General features: G+C 33.2%; 1 protein-coding gene across 1 annotated transcript in view; it reads left to right on the top strand.

The window, feature by feature from the left end:
* LOC149785707 (Na(+)/H(+) exchange regulatory cofactor NHE-RF1-like) overlaps positions 1-17,082 on the top strand; it is a 61,726-nt gene extending 44,644 nt beyond the window's left edge. The window contains exon 5 of the mRNA XM_089979574.1: positions 8,432-17,082. Coding sequence (XP_089835700.1) covers positions 8,432-8,620 — 189 coding nt within the window. The 3' untranslated portion in view covers positions 8,621-17,082. The remainder of the gene's footprint in view (positions 1-8,431) is intronic.
* Positions 17,083-18,416: the final 1,334 nt, after the last annotated feature.

Raw genomic sequence — 18,416 nt, forward strand, 5'->3', positions numbered from 1 at the left:
AGTCAATGTGCAGAAAAATGTACCTCCATCAAAGCATACTTAGGTGTGATGGATATAGGGTATTGTTGGAATCAGGGGGCAGTGGAGCATGTATAAATTAGCATTTTCACCCTAATGCTTGTTAAGAGCTATTTACAGATCAGTAACATCATGTGACACCAATGAAAGCAGTTGTTCCTGCACCATGCATATTTGAAAACCTTTTTTCTTTGTCAAATAAGATGTTGTTGTTGTTGTTGTTGTTGTAGGGTTTGACGCCATTTTTCAGCACACGATAGGCTATACATGGCGGCCAGTATTAATGGTGGAGGAAGAACCCGGATCAAATAAGATATAACAATCAGGTGGGAAGTATTGTCATTGGGAATGTTTATTCATTCTCAGCCTCAAGTTACTCCTTCCTATGATGAAACACCCCCACACCCCTGCTAAAGTATGCTTAGATGGGGTCCATTATTTTTTCATAAGCTTTCAACCTATCATGTATAAATTAGCAGGTCTAAAGGATAACTAAAATCAACTCCTGTCACTTCATAAGTACAAACACAATTTTTTAAAATAATATAATATTCTTTGATGATGTCCAGTCTGCTATTTTAAGAATTCCCAAAGGTGACATTGTCTTCTAGATAAAGCAGATGTCAATATTGAATAATATGAATGACTTTTAAATATTCAATCTCAATTCCTATCATTTGTAGCACTACTTTGAACTACATAACATGGTATTTGTGTCCACATGCAAAAAGAAACAACTGATCATATTCCCAAGACTAATAATTTCTATTAACATAGTGTAAAAAGAGGTATTTTCAAACAGTAGCACTTCCCTTGCCTGGAACTTTTGATTAATTTTGGAAAATAAATTAAATATCCATGTTTGTACTACCAATGCTTTTTTTTGGAGTGTAATGAAACACTGTTTTAAATGACAGAATGTTAAACTCAGCATTCAGTGGATGAAAAATATTATATACAACTTAACTACCAACTTGACCACATGTCCAACATCCCAGATAAAAACACTGCTTAATGTAGATTCATAATTGAAATACCTCTCATGAACCTTGGAATTAGAAGTTGGTTCAGATTTTAAGGGAAATAAATGTTAACAGCACTTTCATCACATTATGCCAAAGAAATGGGCTTGTAAGAGCTTCTAAAGTGAACATATCAATTGCATCATCAATTATGATTAATATCATGTGTAGAAACAACTTCTCCAGTACACTTGCATCAAACGAGTTTCATTCAGACTTCCGGCCTGATCCGCCTCGGATGCGGGAGGTCGTGGGTTCGATCCCCGGCTGAGTCATACCAAAGACTTACAAAAATGGTACTAACAGCTGCCTAGCTTGGCACTCAGCATTTAGAGGTTAGTGTTAGGACTGGTCAGCCTGGTGTCAGGATAATATGACTGGGTGGGACATCATGCTACATGTCTGCAGCTTGATGCCCCAGTGCTAGACATATCTGTAAACTGCCACATTGAGGACACTTTAGTAATATGACTGAAAAATTGTTAAAGTTATATTTATAAAAAAATCCAAATCCAAATCCAGCCTGATCTATATTTGAGGCAGCTCCAAGGGAAGTGCTGGTTTTTGGCACAAAAATTGTCAGTGAAAATGCAGATTTATGCATATGAGGCAGTGAAAAAGGAATGTAAACCATTAAGAGGAAGTCATTTAAGTCATTTAAAGCTACTTTGATGCTTAACATGACATTTGGTAAAAATAGTCTAAAAACTCTATTGGAAATCCATAGATGGCAGAGGTCAGGCTAGATTTAAATTTTAGGGAAAAGTGACTTCTCATTTGGACAGAGCAAGAAGAAGTGAGAGCTGAACAGGGAGAGATGGGAGCAAAGCAAGAAATGCAGTGTGTGTGTGTGTGTTCTCTTTATTTTGAATAATGCCCTCTATTTCCCTATATGCATAGTTGCATTGAACATTAGCTTTAAGGAATACTTTCATTGGTTTTAAGCAGTATTTTATTTTCAAGTAGAAAATTTTCTGACTTGTCAGTATATTGTAAACATATTTGGTACGTGTTTAAAATGATCATATTCATTATTTTGGTCATGACATAAAAGAGAACGATAGAAGCTATACATTGTAATGATTGTCAGTTGCAATCTGATTTTGTGTCCAGATTTTAGACTTTTGAGCCTTAAATCTAACGCAGACCAGTTTGAACTGCACACTGACAGGTGAATCTTTGCAAAATATAGGATAAGATGGGCATTTGAAATAAAGACTGGTCTCGATATGAAAATGGTGGGTCCATTAAACCAAAAAAAAAAAGAACTCCAACTTTTACCCTTCTGCTCATGCATGAGCGAATTAGCCAATAAAAACAATGTTTCTAACACAACTAGGCATTAGGTTAATGGGAAATCTCTTGGATGTCGATGTATTAGGATGTACATCTATTCAGAAATAGACCCCAAATTGCGTTTCCTACTCACATTTCAGGCAAAAACGACAAAAACCTCCAAGGGTTAATGAGTTAATTTTTGCTTTCTGTAAGTTACCCATAAAATGGCACTTGCAGAAATCTAAATTTGTTTGAAACAAACCCAGTACCATGTTTATGAGAGCAAATGAACATTTGTCCTCAGGTCATACTGTTTGTCCTAATTTCTTTGTTGCAGAGCCATTACTGTAACTATTCATAGACAACACACTGATGCATTAAAGTCCTACCTGAATGAACTAAACCATTCTTTCCAACTGAATTACACAGCCAACATGTGATTGCATTTATTTTTAGAAAGAGTTTTTTTTAGTGTAACCAACAATCCATTGATATGATTGCAGTGTAACTTTTTGTTATTTGTCTATGTACTAGAAGTAATGTGACTCATTAATTAAATATTATTTGTTTTGCTGCTTTTGGGGGGTTATTTTCACAAAAATGAGTGAAGTCATCACTTTTCAAATTTCACAACATAGCATTGTCCAGTTTGTTTCTGACCGACATAATTGCATTTTAAAGTTAAATCTTCAATTATATAATATTTAAACTTTGATTTCTATGAGTTTTATATTTTCCTGTATATATTTGCCAAATGGTTTACAAAAAGAGACCATCTTCAATCATGAAACCATGAACGTATTCAACCAAATAGTGTATTATGGTGGCGCTCACCAGATAATAAGTACTTTTGAGAGAGTGACGTATGTAAGGTGAAGTAGTTTGCATTTAAAACATGCACAGTGGAGAGAATGTTTGCATACCTCTATGCTACATTAATGTAATGTGGATGATATTTCTTTTGGATATTGTACTTTTGGAAATTTTACATGATTTAAGCACACTGCTAACTAAAATGACTGCTCCCTTGTGTTAAAAAATCAGTCTGAATTAGTCTAAAGTACACTATACATAGCAGCTATTAAAATAGGGAAAATGAATTTTGCCAGACTAGACAATACCAGCTTCTGAAAGTGCAATGAATGAATTACCAAATATATAAAATGTAAAAAAAGTTATCGGCTCTTTTTTATACAAATGACCTCTGAAGTTCAGGAAGTGAAAATGACCAAGTAGAGCTAGCACTTTTTTGAAAGGTGCACATGTGAAGTAAGGCCAAGCTGTATACTCTATAACCCATAGTACACCCATCAATCATACACCAAAATAAAGGGAATTAAAGGTTCTTTGCATTATACCTAAGATATACAAGGTCTTTTTTAAATAGCCAGTATAACCAGTGAGGAAAGCCGGGGACATTCTTTTTCTTTAAATTCCTAACCCTATGCAAAATGCGAAACTGTATAGCGCCACCTTAAAGAAAATAAAAAAATGTTTGCAATTATTTTTTTTTATTTTTATATTATTATGTATGATGTTCTGAATAAAATGGTACATTCATATTGCGTTTAAGCATGAAAATAAGCTAATTATGATCATTTTTCTCTTGCTTACATAATTTGCCATGAGGTATGTTTGTGTGAGTAGTGACCTTAATTATGGGGAAATTAGAAGACTTAGAATATAGGAATAGAGTCAACTTAAATTTAAAACTGTTGCAATAAGTGACAGAAATATATGGTGAAAATGTTTCTTTTCATTTATTTGCAATGAAATAAAAAAATAAATGATGAGAAAGTGAATTCGCTTCTTCCATATTAAACAATAGGCAAATATTTTACACTTTGACCTTTGACCTTTATGAAGCTGATGAGTTACCTCCCTTTTCTAATTGTAAAATTCATTGTTGATATCTCAGAAATAATTCTGGCTAGTTTCATGTTCCTATCATTCAGCATAACATTGGTTGCTATGTTTACAAAATGTAATGTGCATTCTTAAAATCGCTCACTTTTATCATGGGGGGGGGAGGCTGGACTTGTTAGAGACTCTGACACTCATAAATACTGTTCTGTGGGGAAAAAAGCAGGAGAATTATTCATAAGGATTGTTTTGATGCTTGCGACTTAAATGTTTCAGCCATATAAACATAATTAAATCATAAAAAATAATACCTACATCTTCTTTATGGTGGCGCTCACCAGATAATAAGTACTTTTGAGAGAGTGACGTATGTAAGGTGAAGTAGTTTGCATTTAAAACATGCACAGTGGAGAGAATGTTTGCATACCTCTATGCTACATTAATGTAATGTGGATGATATTTCTTTTGGATATTGTACTTTTGGAAATTTTACATGATTTAAGCACACTGCTAACTAAAATGACTGCTCCCTTGTGTTAAAAAATCAGTCTGAATTAGTCTAAAGTACACTATACATAGCAGCTATTAAAATAGGGAAAATGAATTTTGCCAGACTAGACAATACCAGCTTCTGAAAGTGCAATGAATGAATTACCAAATATATAAAATGTAAAAAAAGTTATCGGCTCTTTTTTATACAAATGACCTCTGAAGTTCAGGAAGTGAAAATGACCAAGTAGAGCTAGCACTTTTTTGAAAGGTGCACATGTGAAGTAAGGCCAAGCTGTATACTCTATAACCCATAGTACACCCATCAATCATACACCAAAATAAAGGGAATTAAAGGTTCTTTGCATTATACCTAAGATATACAAGGTCTTTTTTAAATAGCCAGTATAACCAGTGAGGAAAGCCGGGGACATTCTTTTTCTTTAAATTCCTAACCCTATGCAAAATGCGAAACTGTATAGCGCCACCTATAGTGTATTGTATATTTTACAATTAAAATAATAGGAGGGAGGGGGGAAGAGGGAGGAAGAGAGAGAGAGAGATTTTGTATGTGGGACTGGTTGGTACAATTATATACTTGGTCTAATTGCATTAGGGGTTTTTTTGGGTGGAGGGAGGGGGGTTAATGATTGAATTTATTGACAATTTATAGACCAACAGTTATTGTAATAGAGGGAAAGGATCAGAGAGAAAGTTACATGATGACATCATAAATTTAACTTAATTAACATTAACACTTAATGTTGATGGATTTCACAGTAATTTATTCTTTTGATATCAATTTCAAATAAAGCCTTCCAAGCTTATTACCATGATTGATCAGCTGAGCCAACAAGTTTCACTTGGAGATGGTGTGTGTAATTGTTTAATTGGTATTTAAATGATAGGGCACATGCTTAACAAGTTCAGCTGACATTCAATTAGAACTTGTAGGTACTTGCTGATTCAAGTCAGGAAACAATTAAAAAGATTGTACAAGAAGTCATAAATCTTTCTGTGTTACATCAGATATACAGTAATGAATAATTTTGTCTTACTGTGGAGATGACACATGAAGACCAGTCTAGACTGTAATAAACAAAGAAGAAACAAAAATGGACAGTTTTGACCTTTACACAAAAAGGTCTTCAACTTGTTGATTCAGCACAGATTTTCATTTGTGGGACAAAGGATGCAATGTCCAAAGCTTAAGATCATTGAATATTAGTTTTATGAAAGGTTGTTGATTTTTGCATTGGATAAATTCATTGCTGAGCATAGCTGTTGTATCATGTTCTGAATGATACCAATCCACCATGCCAAAAACAAAAGGAAACAAACTCCTTAATCCTAAGGTCTGGTTCATATTACTGTATCACCAGTAAGTAGTAAGATATAAGTATTACTATTCTGGTGACAGTTCCCAGACTAGCTGTGTCATCAACATTTATGTGAAACATACTTTGTTGAAGGTTTTTTTTTTTCTATATCATTGGTTGTAGTTAGCTAAAACTTTTAAGTTAGCTCCCTTGTCTTATTGCCTTATATTATAAAGTGATTCTGGATCTAACTCATGGACCCCTTGATTAAACTTAAACCCTGGTATGCTAATTGGTCCATCATATGCATGGCAGTATGGGTTGAAATAAAACCCCTTGAGCTTTGTACATTGTGTATTTGCATCCTTTTTTAAACATTATTTGATACTGATTAATTACACAAATACCATGAAGTTAAAATTTATAATTTACTTAACCTTATGTACTTGCTTTAATGTTGAGTCAAACTGCAAACAATAATGAGTATGATCTGCCATAGCATGATGTGCCAGCATATCAGGGTCTGTGGTGTTTGTTCTTCTGATTACTCCTAACAAACTGCACAGACCCAGATCTGCCAGCACATTATGCACCAGCAGATCTGTGTCTTTGCAGTTTGCATAGTTTGCATTTGGACATGTAAGCAAGTATAAATGGTAAACTAAAATATTACAGCGGGGGAGGGTGGGTGGTACTGTATTCTCACTATACTGGTTTTTTAACGTGATCAGTGGTTATGGACCCAAACTATCATGCTATAGCGAGGATCTCCTCTATATTATTATTAGTATGTGTATATGCCTAAAGTTTTTACCCTGATACTGGACTGTACAAATTCAGTTCCCCAGTGCTTGGGGTAACATCGTATTTGGCTTATGCAAGCTCAAGGTTGCACTATACTTGACCATATGTAAGCCAGAAAAAATTGAGAGTGAACAAGGTCAGTTTGCATGTTTAATTCTCTGCGATTTTGCCACACATGTCAGTACCTTTAGCATTTATATGTACCACATTGTTCTATTACATAACACCCCGCAGTTTCTTTCCTTTGGCAATTCTTTATTTCGCATGATATAATGTCAGAGATTTGTCATTTCCATTTTGTAGTTTGTGTCAAGGTCAGTCTTGCATTTTCTCGAGTAGATGTGAATAAATATTGACATTTTAACTTGTTAATTACATTTTAATCTTAATATTATATATATATATATATATATATATATATATATATATATATATATATATATATACATACAGGATTTTCCAACTTTTCAAGTCCAAACATAGCCATGTGCATTTTGTGAGCTGCATTATGTGCTGAGCTTGCCAAATCTAAAAAGTTGGATTGTCAAAAGTTATATTGATGCATGTTGCTTATTTCAAGCCAGTTAGGTGATAGTTGGTAATACTGTAACTCTAGTGATTTCTTTGACAGGTGTATTTGGAAATTAAAGGCACTTGTCTTTAATGTTTAGGCACCAGGATTTCCTTCAAAGTACCAAATTATAGCACACACCCCCCAGCAGTATTCATGTTTTGTTTATGTAATAATTACAGTAGATTGATACATGCTTACTGTTTGTAAAATATCTGAATGAATAAGAAACAAGTATTCTCAAGTCATTCTCAGAAGTTGGCTTGTCAAACACTGTTTTGATGTACGTTGTCAATTTCATAGCAGCTAGGTGATAATTATGAAGTAAATGGATAAAATAAGTCTTTCATATTCAATTATGTGGGTAAAAACACAACTACAGAAAGTCTTGATTCTGTTACTGTTGATCCAGTTAAAGAGACAACTTGGCTAACTATCTAGTCAGAAATAAGAAGAAATTTTGACCTTTCCAGAAACAAATCTGCTGAACCTATTTCAAAGAAAAATAGTTGTTTAAAATGTCAATTCAAGTTCTTTTACCTAAACATATCTCTTGCTCTCTCACTCTTTCAAATCTAGCTACATGTATTTTCGAAATTCATATCTACCTATCCATTTATCTGTCTAGATACAATATAGATATCTGATTGTGCTTTTCAAAAAGTAGATTCATTCTAACTCTTCATTTTCTTCTCATCAGCTTGGGTTTATCTACATATATTATTTACACACTCATTCTGATGACTTGACTTATCATCATATGGTTGTAAGGTGCAAATAGAACTTCTTTATTTTGTGAAATAAATTTAACATGAATTCCTTAAAAATCTCACATTTTATTTTATCAAATGTTGTACTGTTGTAAAAATTATGCTGTCATACTTTGCAAAATCTCAGATCTCCCAAATTCAGTTTTTGAGTTCACTTGCCTTGGGCAAACTGGCTTTTATAAAACTTCCCATGCAGATATTACCAGGACTTGTGTCCACTACATTAGCAGAAGAGACCAGGTATTTCATGAAACCCTTGTTTTGAAAAACTAATGATTATTTCTTTATTATTTTCAGGAGCCTGTAAAAACAAGTCCAATTACTAAGGAAGCCCCACGCCCCACTTCCAGTCCTGACACTAATGGAGGTCTTAATTTGAACCTGTCCGCCAAGGAAATGAGAGAACGTCTGGCTCAGCGCAAAAAGAAAGATATAAAGTCCAACATGGATTTCCGATCCAAATATGAAATATTCCAGAAAATGTGATGAGATGATGATGATGATGATGATGATGTTGAGCCCAATTCATATATATAGTAGAACTCATTTTTTGTAGATAACATTTTTTCCCCAAACTGCAATGCTATGGAAATATAGAAACCTTAGTTTGAATGTGGATAAAATGTTGAAAAGTAAATATTTAAATAATGCAATTTTACTTTGTACTATTGAGATACATATGTAAATAGTAAGAGAGATACAGATCAATGCATGATAATGTAATTTGAAATGTAATTACCAATCAATGGTCCATATCATTTCTGCTTTATTGGTATTCATAATTACCAATTACATGATTAACAGGTTTATAAGCATTTGATACATTTTGCATTGTTCAAAATAAATTTTAAAATATTGTTGCAAAAGAAAGTATCCAGTAATGTTCAGAAAAGTAATTACTGGTAAAGCAAATTATTTTAATAAATTCAGAAGAAGAAAAATTATTTTCAAACACAGTGCTTCAGGTTAATTATTATTATTTTATACATAGTACTTCAAGCTAAATCAGCTGATAATATACTATTTTATATTTGAATGTGATATGGTAATATCAAATTTGAAGCATTGTCATTTTGCTGAGACAAAATTAATTGAAACTTGTCTTTAAAGGACAGTCAGAGAACCATACAACTTTGTCCTTTTTTGGCAGGTTTTCTTCTGCATGTGCAGGTAAAACCCAGTATGAAAATTAACAAGATAGAGCCACAAACAGTGTCTGTGTTATTAGCAGGTGTCTCCTAAGGCAGGATTCACTGTTACATAATTCTTTCTAATTTACAGTGATTGAATTAAATTCTCAGAATTGAGCTCCATAACTGCATAAAGAGGTAGATTAGATTTATAGTTAGAAAAACATCAGTATGTTGTGACCAAAGAAACCTAATAATTTGGCCCTTTGACAGAAAGTTTGCTGGCATGTTTGTGGCTGACTGGATGGAGATACAAATGGCATATATGCCACTTTGTTTTACTAGTGGATCAGACCTTGTGTATTTTCTACTTAAAGGTTGAACTGCCAGGTTGCACCGTTTGATTTTTTGATCATTTTATATAAAAAAAACATCTGTTTAGACTATATCCTTTGATTTTTTTATCTTTACATTCATAGATTTCATAGAAAAGATTCAAACTCACAGTTGTGAAGCTCATTTCAGAGTGTTAAACTTTTTGCCTTGTTTATTCAACTTGAAATTTGCTCATAAATGTTCATTATATTGTGGGAGTTGGCCATGATGCTAAAAGTGTTAAGATGACTTTTTCAGTCTGTGTACACGACATAGCTATAACATAGACTTGATAAAATTTAGGTTGTCTTAATGCCCCAATGCTGCCCTCACGTGAAAAATGTTGTATATTCCAAATCATCTGAATAATACTGAATTCTGAAAGATATTGGTTCTGACATTGTTGGGTTCCATTAAAACCAGATAATAGTGACGTTTTATCACTTTATGAGTCCTGTAATTTCTCCCATGAAGTAAGAAACCCAGCCATTTTTCATATGTATGAATTAATCTGATGTTGATTGGTGACATCCATGGGTGAACCAATTTCATTGGAAAGCTTCAGCAATAGATAAGATGACATCACCATTGTAAGCATAAGATGCAGTGCTATGTCACATTGTCTTCAGTCAACATTTGTACTTCAGTGTATATTCCAATTTCCAAGCTAATCACCAATGTTCACTAGAATCTTGTTTATATTTAACACACACTTTTTCTTTTCACATCCACTTTTTTAAAAAAATGGACATGCCTCTCTTTGTTCAGTCTTGATTGAATGTGTTTGCCATGTGCAAATGTTTCTATTAATCACTAACGGAATTTGTCGATTGTATCACATCACTACTTTTTGGAGCATTCTGGAAAAAGATAGGTATTACAAGCGACTTCATTGGCTGAATTAAGGGGTGTCACTTCTTGCTTCCAAACGTAATATTTAAATGTTATTTAAACAGAACATCTTGATTATTTCAAGAGCGGTTTATCTCAGATAGCCTCTCGAACAAATCATTTCCTGCCTTCCATACTTTAGTTAGATTGGAAGAATGGTGAAATTTATTGTAAAAGGCAGCATTGGGGCTTTAACAGCTTCGGACAATACCAGTAGTGCAGACACTTAAGATTTATTTAAGAATCTTTTAGGTACAGTGTTATATTAAGACTACAGCCCATTTGTAGACTGACTGGATTACATCTCTGGAGTCCTTATTTCTGATCCATTTTCATTTGATCTTGGAACATGGATTTATGAAATCAAAATCTCAGATGAGTTCAATAATGAGCAAGAGCCATGCATACTAATAAGCTGATCTTTCACCTGATTGGCTGACCTTGTTATCGACCTGAACCAGTTTAGATCAGACATGGAATACATGCATAGCTCTTCACGATCTTGGAAGAGGTCTGTAATGCGTGAAGTACAGTCATATTAATTAGGTGATCTTGCATCTGATTCACAGAGCTTGTTACTGCTTTGGAGGCATTTTTATTGTGATCTGATTTTGATCAAACTTGGAATATATGCTTATATCATTATCATGATGGAAGAGTTCAATAATGAACAATAATGAACAAGATCAATACATATTAATTAGGTGATCTTGCATCTGATTGTTTGAACTTCTTGCCTTTTTTGAAGGATATTTCTTATCTGATTCTGATAAAACTTGTAATATGGGTTTATAACATCAAGAATTTGGATAGTCTCAGTAATGAGCAGGGATCCAGGCATATACATGAGTTAATCGAGCATCTGATTAGTGAGCTTGTTACCTCTCTGGAGACCATATTTCTGATCCTATTTTGATAAACTTGCAATGTATGCTTATATTAATAAAATCTTGCATGAGATCAGTAATGATTAAGATCCACAGATATATATATTAATGAGATGATCTTGCATCTGATTTGCTGAGCTTGTTACGCCAGCTGGAAGCCATATTTCTAATCTGAGGTTGATCAAACTTCATATGTAAGCTTATAGCATCAAGATCTTTTACTACTCAGGAAGCAAGATTTCTGATCCAATTTTGATAAACTTTAATGTGTACTTGTATCATCAGGATCGCAGGTCGGTTTGATAATGAGATCCACACATTAATTTGTTGATCTTGCATCTGATTGGCCGAGTATGTTACCCCTTTTGAAGACGTTATTTATGATCTAAGTGTAATTACACTTGGAATATTTGCTTATATTATCAGTATCTTGGGCATGTTTGATATTGAGTGAGATGCTTGCATATTAATAAGTTAATATTGCATCTGATTTGCTGAGCTTGGTACCACTATAGAAGCAATATTTCTGATCGATTCTAATCAAACTTAAATGTTGGTTTATATCATTAAGAATTTGGATGGGTCTGTTGATGAGTGAGATTCACACATCATAATGGGTAGTTTTGCATCTAATTCGCATTTTACCTCTGTTGAAACCATATTTATGATCTTTATTTAATCAAACTTGGAATAAATGCCTCTAGGATCTTGGGCTTTTTCCATAATGAGTGAAATTGATGCATATTAATGAAATTGTCGTGCATCTGACTGGGCTTCATACCACTGTTGAAGACATTTTTTTATCTGTTGGGTTTATTATCATGAAGATCATGGATGACATTGATTATGAGCAAGAGACCTTGCATATTAATGATGCCTTTATTGTCAACATTTTTTTTTATCAGGGCGAGATAAAACGAGTTAGATTGAGGTGAGTGACTGCAGGTCCACATGGGTATCTTTTTATTTAAGACATTGTACTTCATGTCCATACCAAGATTCATGTGCAACTTTACCTGCCCTTTAATTTCCATCAAGCACTTGAGAAAGATGCTCACTTAGTTATTTACATATTGCATTGCTAATTTTTGAACCCCTTTATATATTCCAGTTTTATTCCTTCCACTAGTGCTGGCTTGATATGTAACATTAATGTATATTCAGTGTACAACCTTGCATAGATCTCCATCTAATTTAGAAGTGATCATAAGATTTAATCACTAATTTCATCTGTGTATTGTTTATTATAAATATGACATTTTACCAAAGCCAGAACCTTATTTGTCATTGTGGTCAAGAGCTTTTACTTCTTTTTATTCATTGGTTGAAAATTGTGGGTTATTAGAGACATTTTTGGCATTTGTTGCCTAAAATTCTTGCCTGTCATGGTGTTGATGATACCATTGTACAAAGTTATTCTTTTGTTTTAGTTGCAGGCTATTGAAGAAAAGCCTTTAATATGTTCTGTTGTAGACTATTGTAAAGAAGTTCTAGAACTAACCCCCCCCCCCAAAAAAAATGACAAAAAAACTTGCAAATTGTCTGAAAGGAACAATCTTATATGGTTTGACTATTTATATAGTAACTCTAGTAATCTAATGACAACACGAGATGTGCAGTTTACATTTATCACTTGTGCATTCATAGAGATTATAGTACAGGTTCCAAAACTAGTTTCGTATGGTTGATGGTTGTTCTGTGATGTCAAAATTTTTCAGTAAATATGCTTGAGAACAATTTTGTTTGAACTTGGTTAGGGATACTTTGAAAATGTTACATTTATCTTAGTTGTTGACTTGTTTTTGTATGCAGATTCTGTAAGCTAATTTTGTTTCGTTCCCTCAGTACAATTAATTGAATCCTATTTGACATCAGGCATTGTAAAGTGTACATAAAGTACAGTAGAGACTTTTATAAGCAGTGGAGAGAAAATTATATTATGAACACCCTGTATACCTAGGCACATGAAATATAAATTTTGGTCGTAGCTCACAATATTGTTAGCATATAATATTACAACTATGAAGGATAGAAAATACAGCATTGTTATAAGTTGTATTTTTGTATCTTCTTTCAGTGTTTATTTTTACACTAATAATACCTCGGCATCAATTTACCCTTCCACAGGAACATTTTAAGTGAGCTGGTTCATGGAGGATTTAAAGTTAGCATACATTTGTTTTCAACTGCATAGATTTGGCCAGTCTGACTTTGTCGTTTTCTCCACTTAAATTTTGTGTGTGTGTATGCCTATATATATATATATATATATATATATATATATATATATATATATATATATATATATATATATAAAAGCTTTTGTGATATTTTTATAACCATTTGGTGATAGTGGGACCATATTAAGCTTTCACAGGCTGTTTGATTTGCTTTAATATTTGCAAGATGATGCTTTTAATACTGGTTGTGAGGCTTGTCTTATTATGCTTTCGAACCTTTGTATAGTGAAACCTTTCAGTAAAAGAAATTCCAGTGACTTTAATAATGTCCCTAACAAGCAGTTATCCTTAATACAGAAACAAACGTGGGATTATTCAAATGCTTTTTCTTATCAAAAGGTGTTCTTTATATGGAGGTGTCGACTAAGACAGGTTCCATTGTATATGTTGACTTTAATAATTACACTGATTAACATTTTGCAAAGCATTTGGTAAAGTCAGAAATATGGCAAGACATTATTTATCTGGAATTGTTGGTAGATGCAGATTTCATTTTTTGATAATTGTTGGTATGGATTACCAATACAGAATTCCCTCACTATAAGGTCCTTCATTATAACAGTTCCCATTATAAGGCTAGTTTTGTCATTAAGTCATATTAAGTGGTAGCAAAATGATATGTACATGTACTTCATTATAATGTGGACTACCCAGTAGCTACCATGAATAGTATTATGACGATGGAGTACTGTAGTTTTATAAAGAGTGCACTGTTAATTCACATGATAAACTTGGATATAGATAATTATTGATGTTTTACTGTACTGTAGGATTAGATTCATAATTATTTGACAATGTACATTGATATTTGTATGTAGCCTTACAAGGCAAATAACTGTATCAACAGATTCATAGATGAAATTGTTTTTATGCTGTATTTTTCCTCACAGTAAATATTAATACCTGTATAAAAACATCTCAAACTCATTTTTAAAATAGAGAAAAATATTACAGGTCTGGTGGTTGTTTTTAAAAAAGATCAATGCAGCAAAACGTGTTGTCACAGATAAGGCTGTAGGTGATGCATTGTACTACATGATACATGGTACAGAATTAAATGATCTCATTGAAGAAACACATTAATAATGAACAGAGTTTTTATAGTTTGTATATGGAAAGTATGCTAAAACACAGCTTTATTTAAATTTACATAATTTAAAATTTAAGAATTTGTTTCCAGCTAACATAGACATTCCATCTTGTTTTTTTCTCAACTCATGCCTCCTATAATGTACACCAAAGTGATTGTTTTTTGACCTGCGTAGTTACTTCTTTATTATTGTAGCAGGGCTTAAAGTTGTCAGATTATTTTCCAAAGATTTCATTCTACTTTATTGTTAGGACTGTCCTTAACAAACCATTATATTTTTTTATTACATCATGAAAGCTTTATAATGACAAAAAGTGATTGTTTTGCCCATACTTTTTATATTCTTTATCTGCAATTGTTCTCATGGAGAATTTTGTTCTAGTGGCATCCTCAATAGTGTTATGAAATGTAATTATTTTTAAATGTCAGTAATTTTGTTCTTGAAGATCAGTATCAAATTAAATTGGTATCGGTAGAAGAGTGCCACATCATACAGTTAGAATCCTTTTTTTAATCAAGTTCAGTCACCATAAGGGTGTAACCTCTCTCTTTCTCAATATGTTTTATGCACTTACTGTGAGATAGACAAAAAAATCTGGCATTGCTATACATGTCCTTGGTCAACCAGTTGACAGACTTGCTAGATTTGCATTTTGGATAAGTGAGCTGCATAAATTATGTACCTTCCTATGTTGAAACATCGATAAAAATCCTCTTTTTTCCTCATATCTGTACGGTATAAACTAATGAACATTTATTCCTAATCAGTCAATATCTTGTCAGTTTTTAATGGACACAAAATTGTACATAATGAAGTAATTTTGTCTACTGTACATACGAGTCCAACTGCAAACTACACAGAACCAGATCTGCCATCATGTAATGCACCAGAAGATCTGGGTCAGTGCAGTTGTTTAGGAAGAGTTAGTAGAGCAAACAACATAGATCACTGATCTGCAGGTGCATTATGTGACAGCAGATCAGGATCGTTGCTGTTTGCAGTTTGGCTTGACTGATAAATGAGTGTATATGGTACTTGTAGCACAGAATAGCACAGAAGCTAGATTTTAGGGAAAATTTAGAACAAGGATTTTATATATGTATGTATTGTATGAAAGCTATATATATATATATATATATATATATATATATATATATATATATATATATATGTGTGTGTGTGTGTGTGTGTGTGTGTCTTTCATATAATAACCTTTTACTCTGTGTATCTCCAATACTTTGGTTTCATACATAATCAGTTTATATTAATATCTTATTCTGAATTGTAACACGCACACACATATACACACGCACACATTAATAGAGTTAGATTCCCTTCACCTAACCCAGGGGAACACTTTTGTCTCCTCACTATTAAAATTACATACCATCTGTTTAACACAACTTGTGCTAAATTCATTAAACTTAATTGGTTCTAAACTGTTTGAATAAGCCATTGGTAAACAGGAGAAAATATTTTTCATATCCTTGTTGATTTAGCTTAGCTTTTTTTACACTCAGGAAGTCAGTGTGTTCAAATTGAGCTGTTTCATGAATGGGCTGTTGTCAGAATAATAATAATCTGAACAGATCCCACCTGGCAGAATTTGTTAAATTGGATTTAGTGATGCATATTTCAGACAGTACATGTAGTCAATTTAAGGAATAGTGATTATTCAGTTATTTTGATTCATTGCAGAATTATATATTGACATATTATATTTGGAAAGTTCGTACAGATTTGCTATCATCCTCATTTGCAATGTTAGTACATGTATTTAGATTGGGAAGTGATCTTTTGCATATTTTCACATTTTTCCACTGTTCGAGTATTTGTTTGTGATACTTAATGTCAGCTTTTAGTGAAATATCTGTCATTGGCAAAACTAACATTTTTATTACATGTGTCCAGTGTTTTAAAGACATCTATATGTATCAGATGATTCGAGGTTACATTTTCTGATATGGGCCAGTGCCATAGGTCTGTACCTTGAAGTTTTTATCACAAATTTTAAACTATTTGGGGCAAAGAAGACAAATCTCATGGATTCATAAGCAGATTAGATGGAACACAAATCACATAGTTGTTGAATATTAAATATTGTTACTTAACTGATAGAAGTTTATTCATATCAGCAGCATTCGATTTATACCCCTAGATGAAAGTGGATTTTGTGAAAATTTGTAAATACATGTTGCTTCGAGCAGGGTTCTCTGATGAGGGTTTTGATTATAGTTCTAAAATATGGTTGTTTTGAAAATTTGCATATTCGTATATTATATTCAAGGATAAAAGTATATATATTTTGTTACAATAAAGACATGCCAACTGTAATGCTGGTTTTGTTGTATAAGCCCATCATTGTCATGTAATGCAGGTATTGGATTTCAAAGTAATGCATCTCCTTGAAGTATGAAGCTGTGTGTTAATAGTGATTCCTAATACAGAAACAGAGTGATCACCAGTTTGGACATAATCACAATAAAATTAACTTGAAGTTATGACAATGAAAATAACTTAATTGAAAATTACGAGAATTTAAAGCTGGGTTTATTTTTCTTCAAATATATTTAGCAAATAGAGAAGTGTAGGTTTCTTGTTGTAGGATTCAACTCCATCTTTCAGCACAGGATAAGCTATACATGACAGCCAGTATTAATGATGGAGGAAGAACCCGGGAAAACCGGAAGGAACCACCAACCCACAGCAAGCTTTCTCACATACCCACATTGGCTGAACCCAAGACTCGAAAACATGCAAACAGGAGGTGAGATGGCAGTGATCTGTTAATGGTGAGTGCTTTAGACCACTCGGCCACTCAGGGCCCCATGTTTCTTTTTATGGCTGTTTCAACAGCATCATCAGTGAAGGAAATTTCAAGCCTTTGATGGGCAGTCAGAAATTGCAACATGTTGGAACCTGCGATCAAAGTAAGGATTGTGGAGTAGTTGGTAAATTTCAGTTTGAGATTTTATTTACAGTCTGGGTCTAAACCATTTACTCCCAATGACTGCTGGGTTATTTTCATTTACAGGTTTGGACTTGCACTGAGATGGTTTAAAAATATTGAAATCCACATAGTTCAGAAACTTTACCTCGATGAAATTCTGCCCACAAGGTTTAGAAACTTAACCTTGATGAACTCTGCCCATATAGTTTAAAAACAACCTCACTGAAACTCTGTATGCATTCGTACCCATGCATTCTACCCCAAACCTTTGGCTGGGATCAGGAAGAAGAATCTGTTTAGTGACATTAAAAGTTGCCATCTTTGGTTGAACAAGGTAAATAATTTGCAGCCAAAAAATTGAGTATTATTGTCTAGATTATGAAGTGTTTACTAAAACCTATACTGCTCATGTAAAATAGGAAATTAGAAAAATGCAATACATACAAAAGCAATGAGTCGGCCAGGATTTCAATTAGAGATTTAAAACTTCCTCGTGTTTATAAAGCTTAATGTCATTGGGATGTAATAAACGCAAAGGTGTATACAATGGAAAGTATTAACTTTGCTGCAGAACATGACATTATGAATACTGTTAATTACACCTGCCTTATCAAAGAAACTAGACCATGCCACAGATTTTACATATTGCGTAATCAGCTATGCTGACCATGTGGATCTGTAGGCGATCAGTAAGGCGCGCGTCGGCAAGGACTTGTGA

Source organism: Sinohyriopsis cumingii, chromosome 13 (genome assembly GCF_028554795.1).
Source record: "Sinohyriopsis cumingii isolate HCF-2022 chromosome 13, ASM2855479v2, whole genome shotgun sequence".
NCBI lineage: Eukaryota > Metazoa > Mollusca > Bivalvia > Unionida > Unionidae > Sinohyriopsis > Sinohyriopsis cumingii.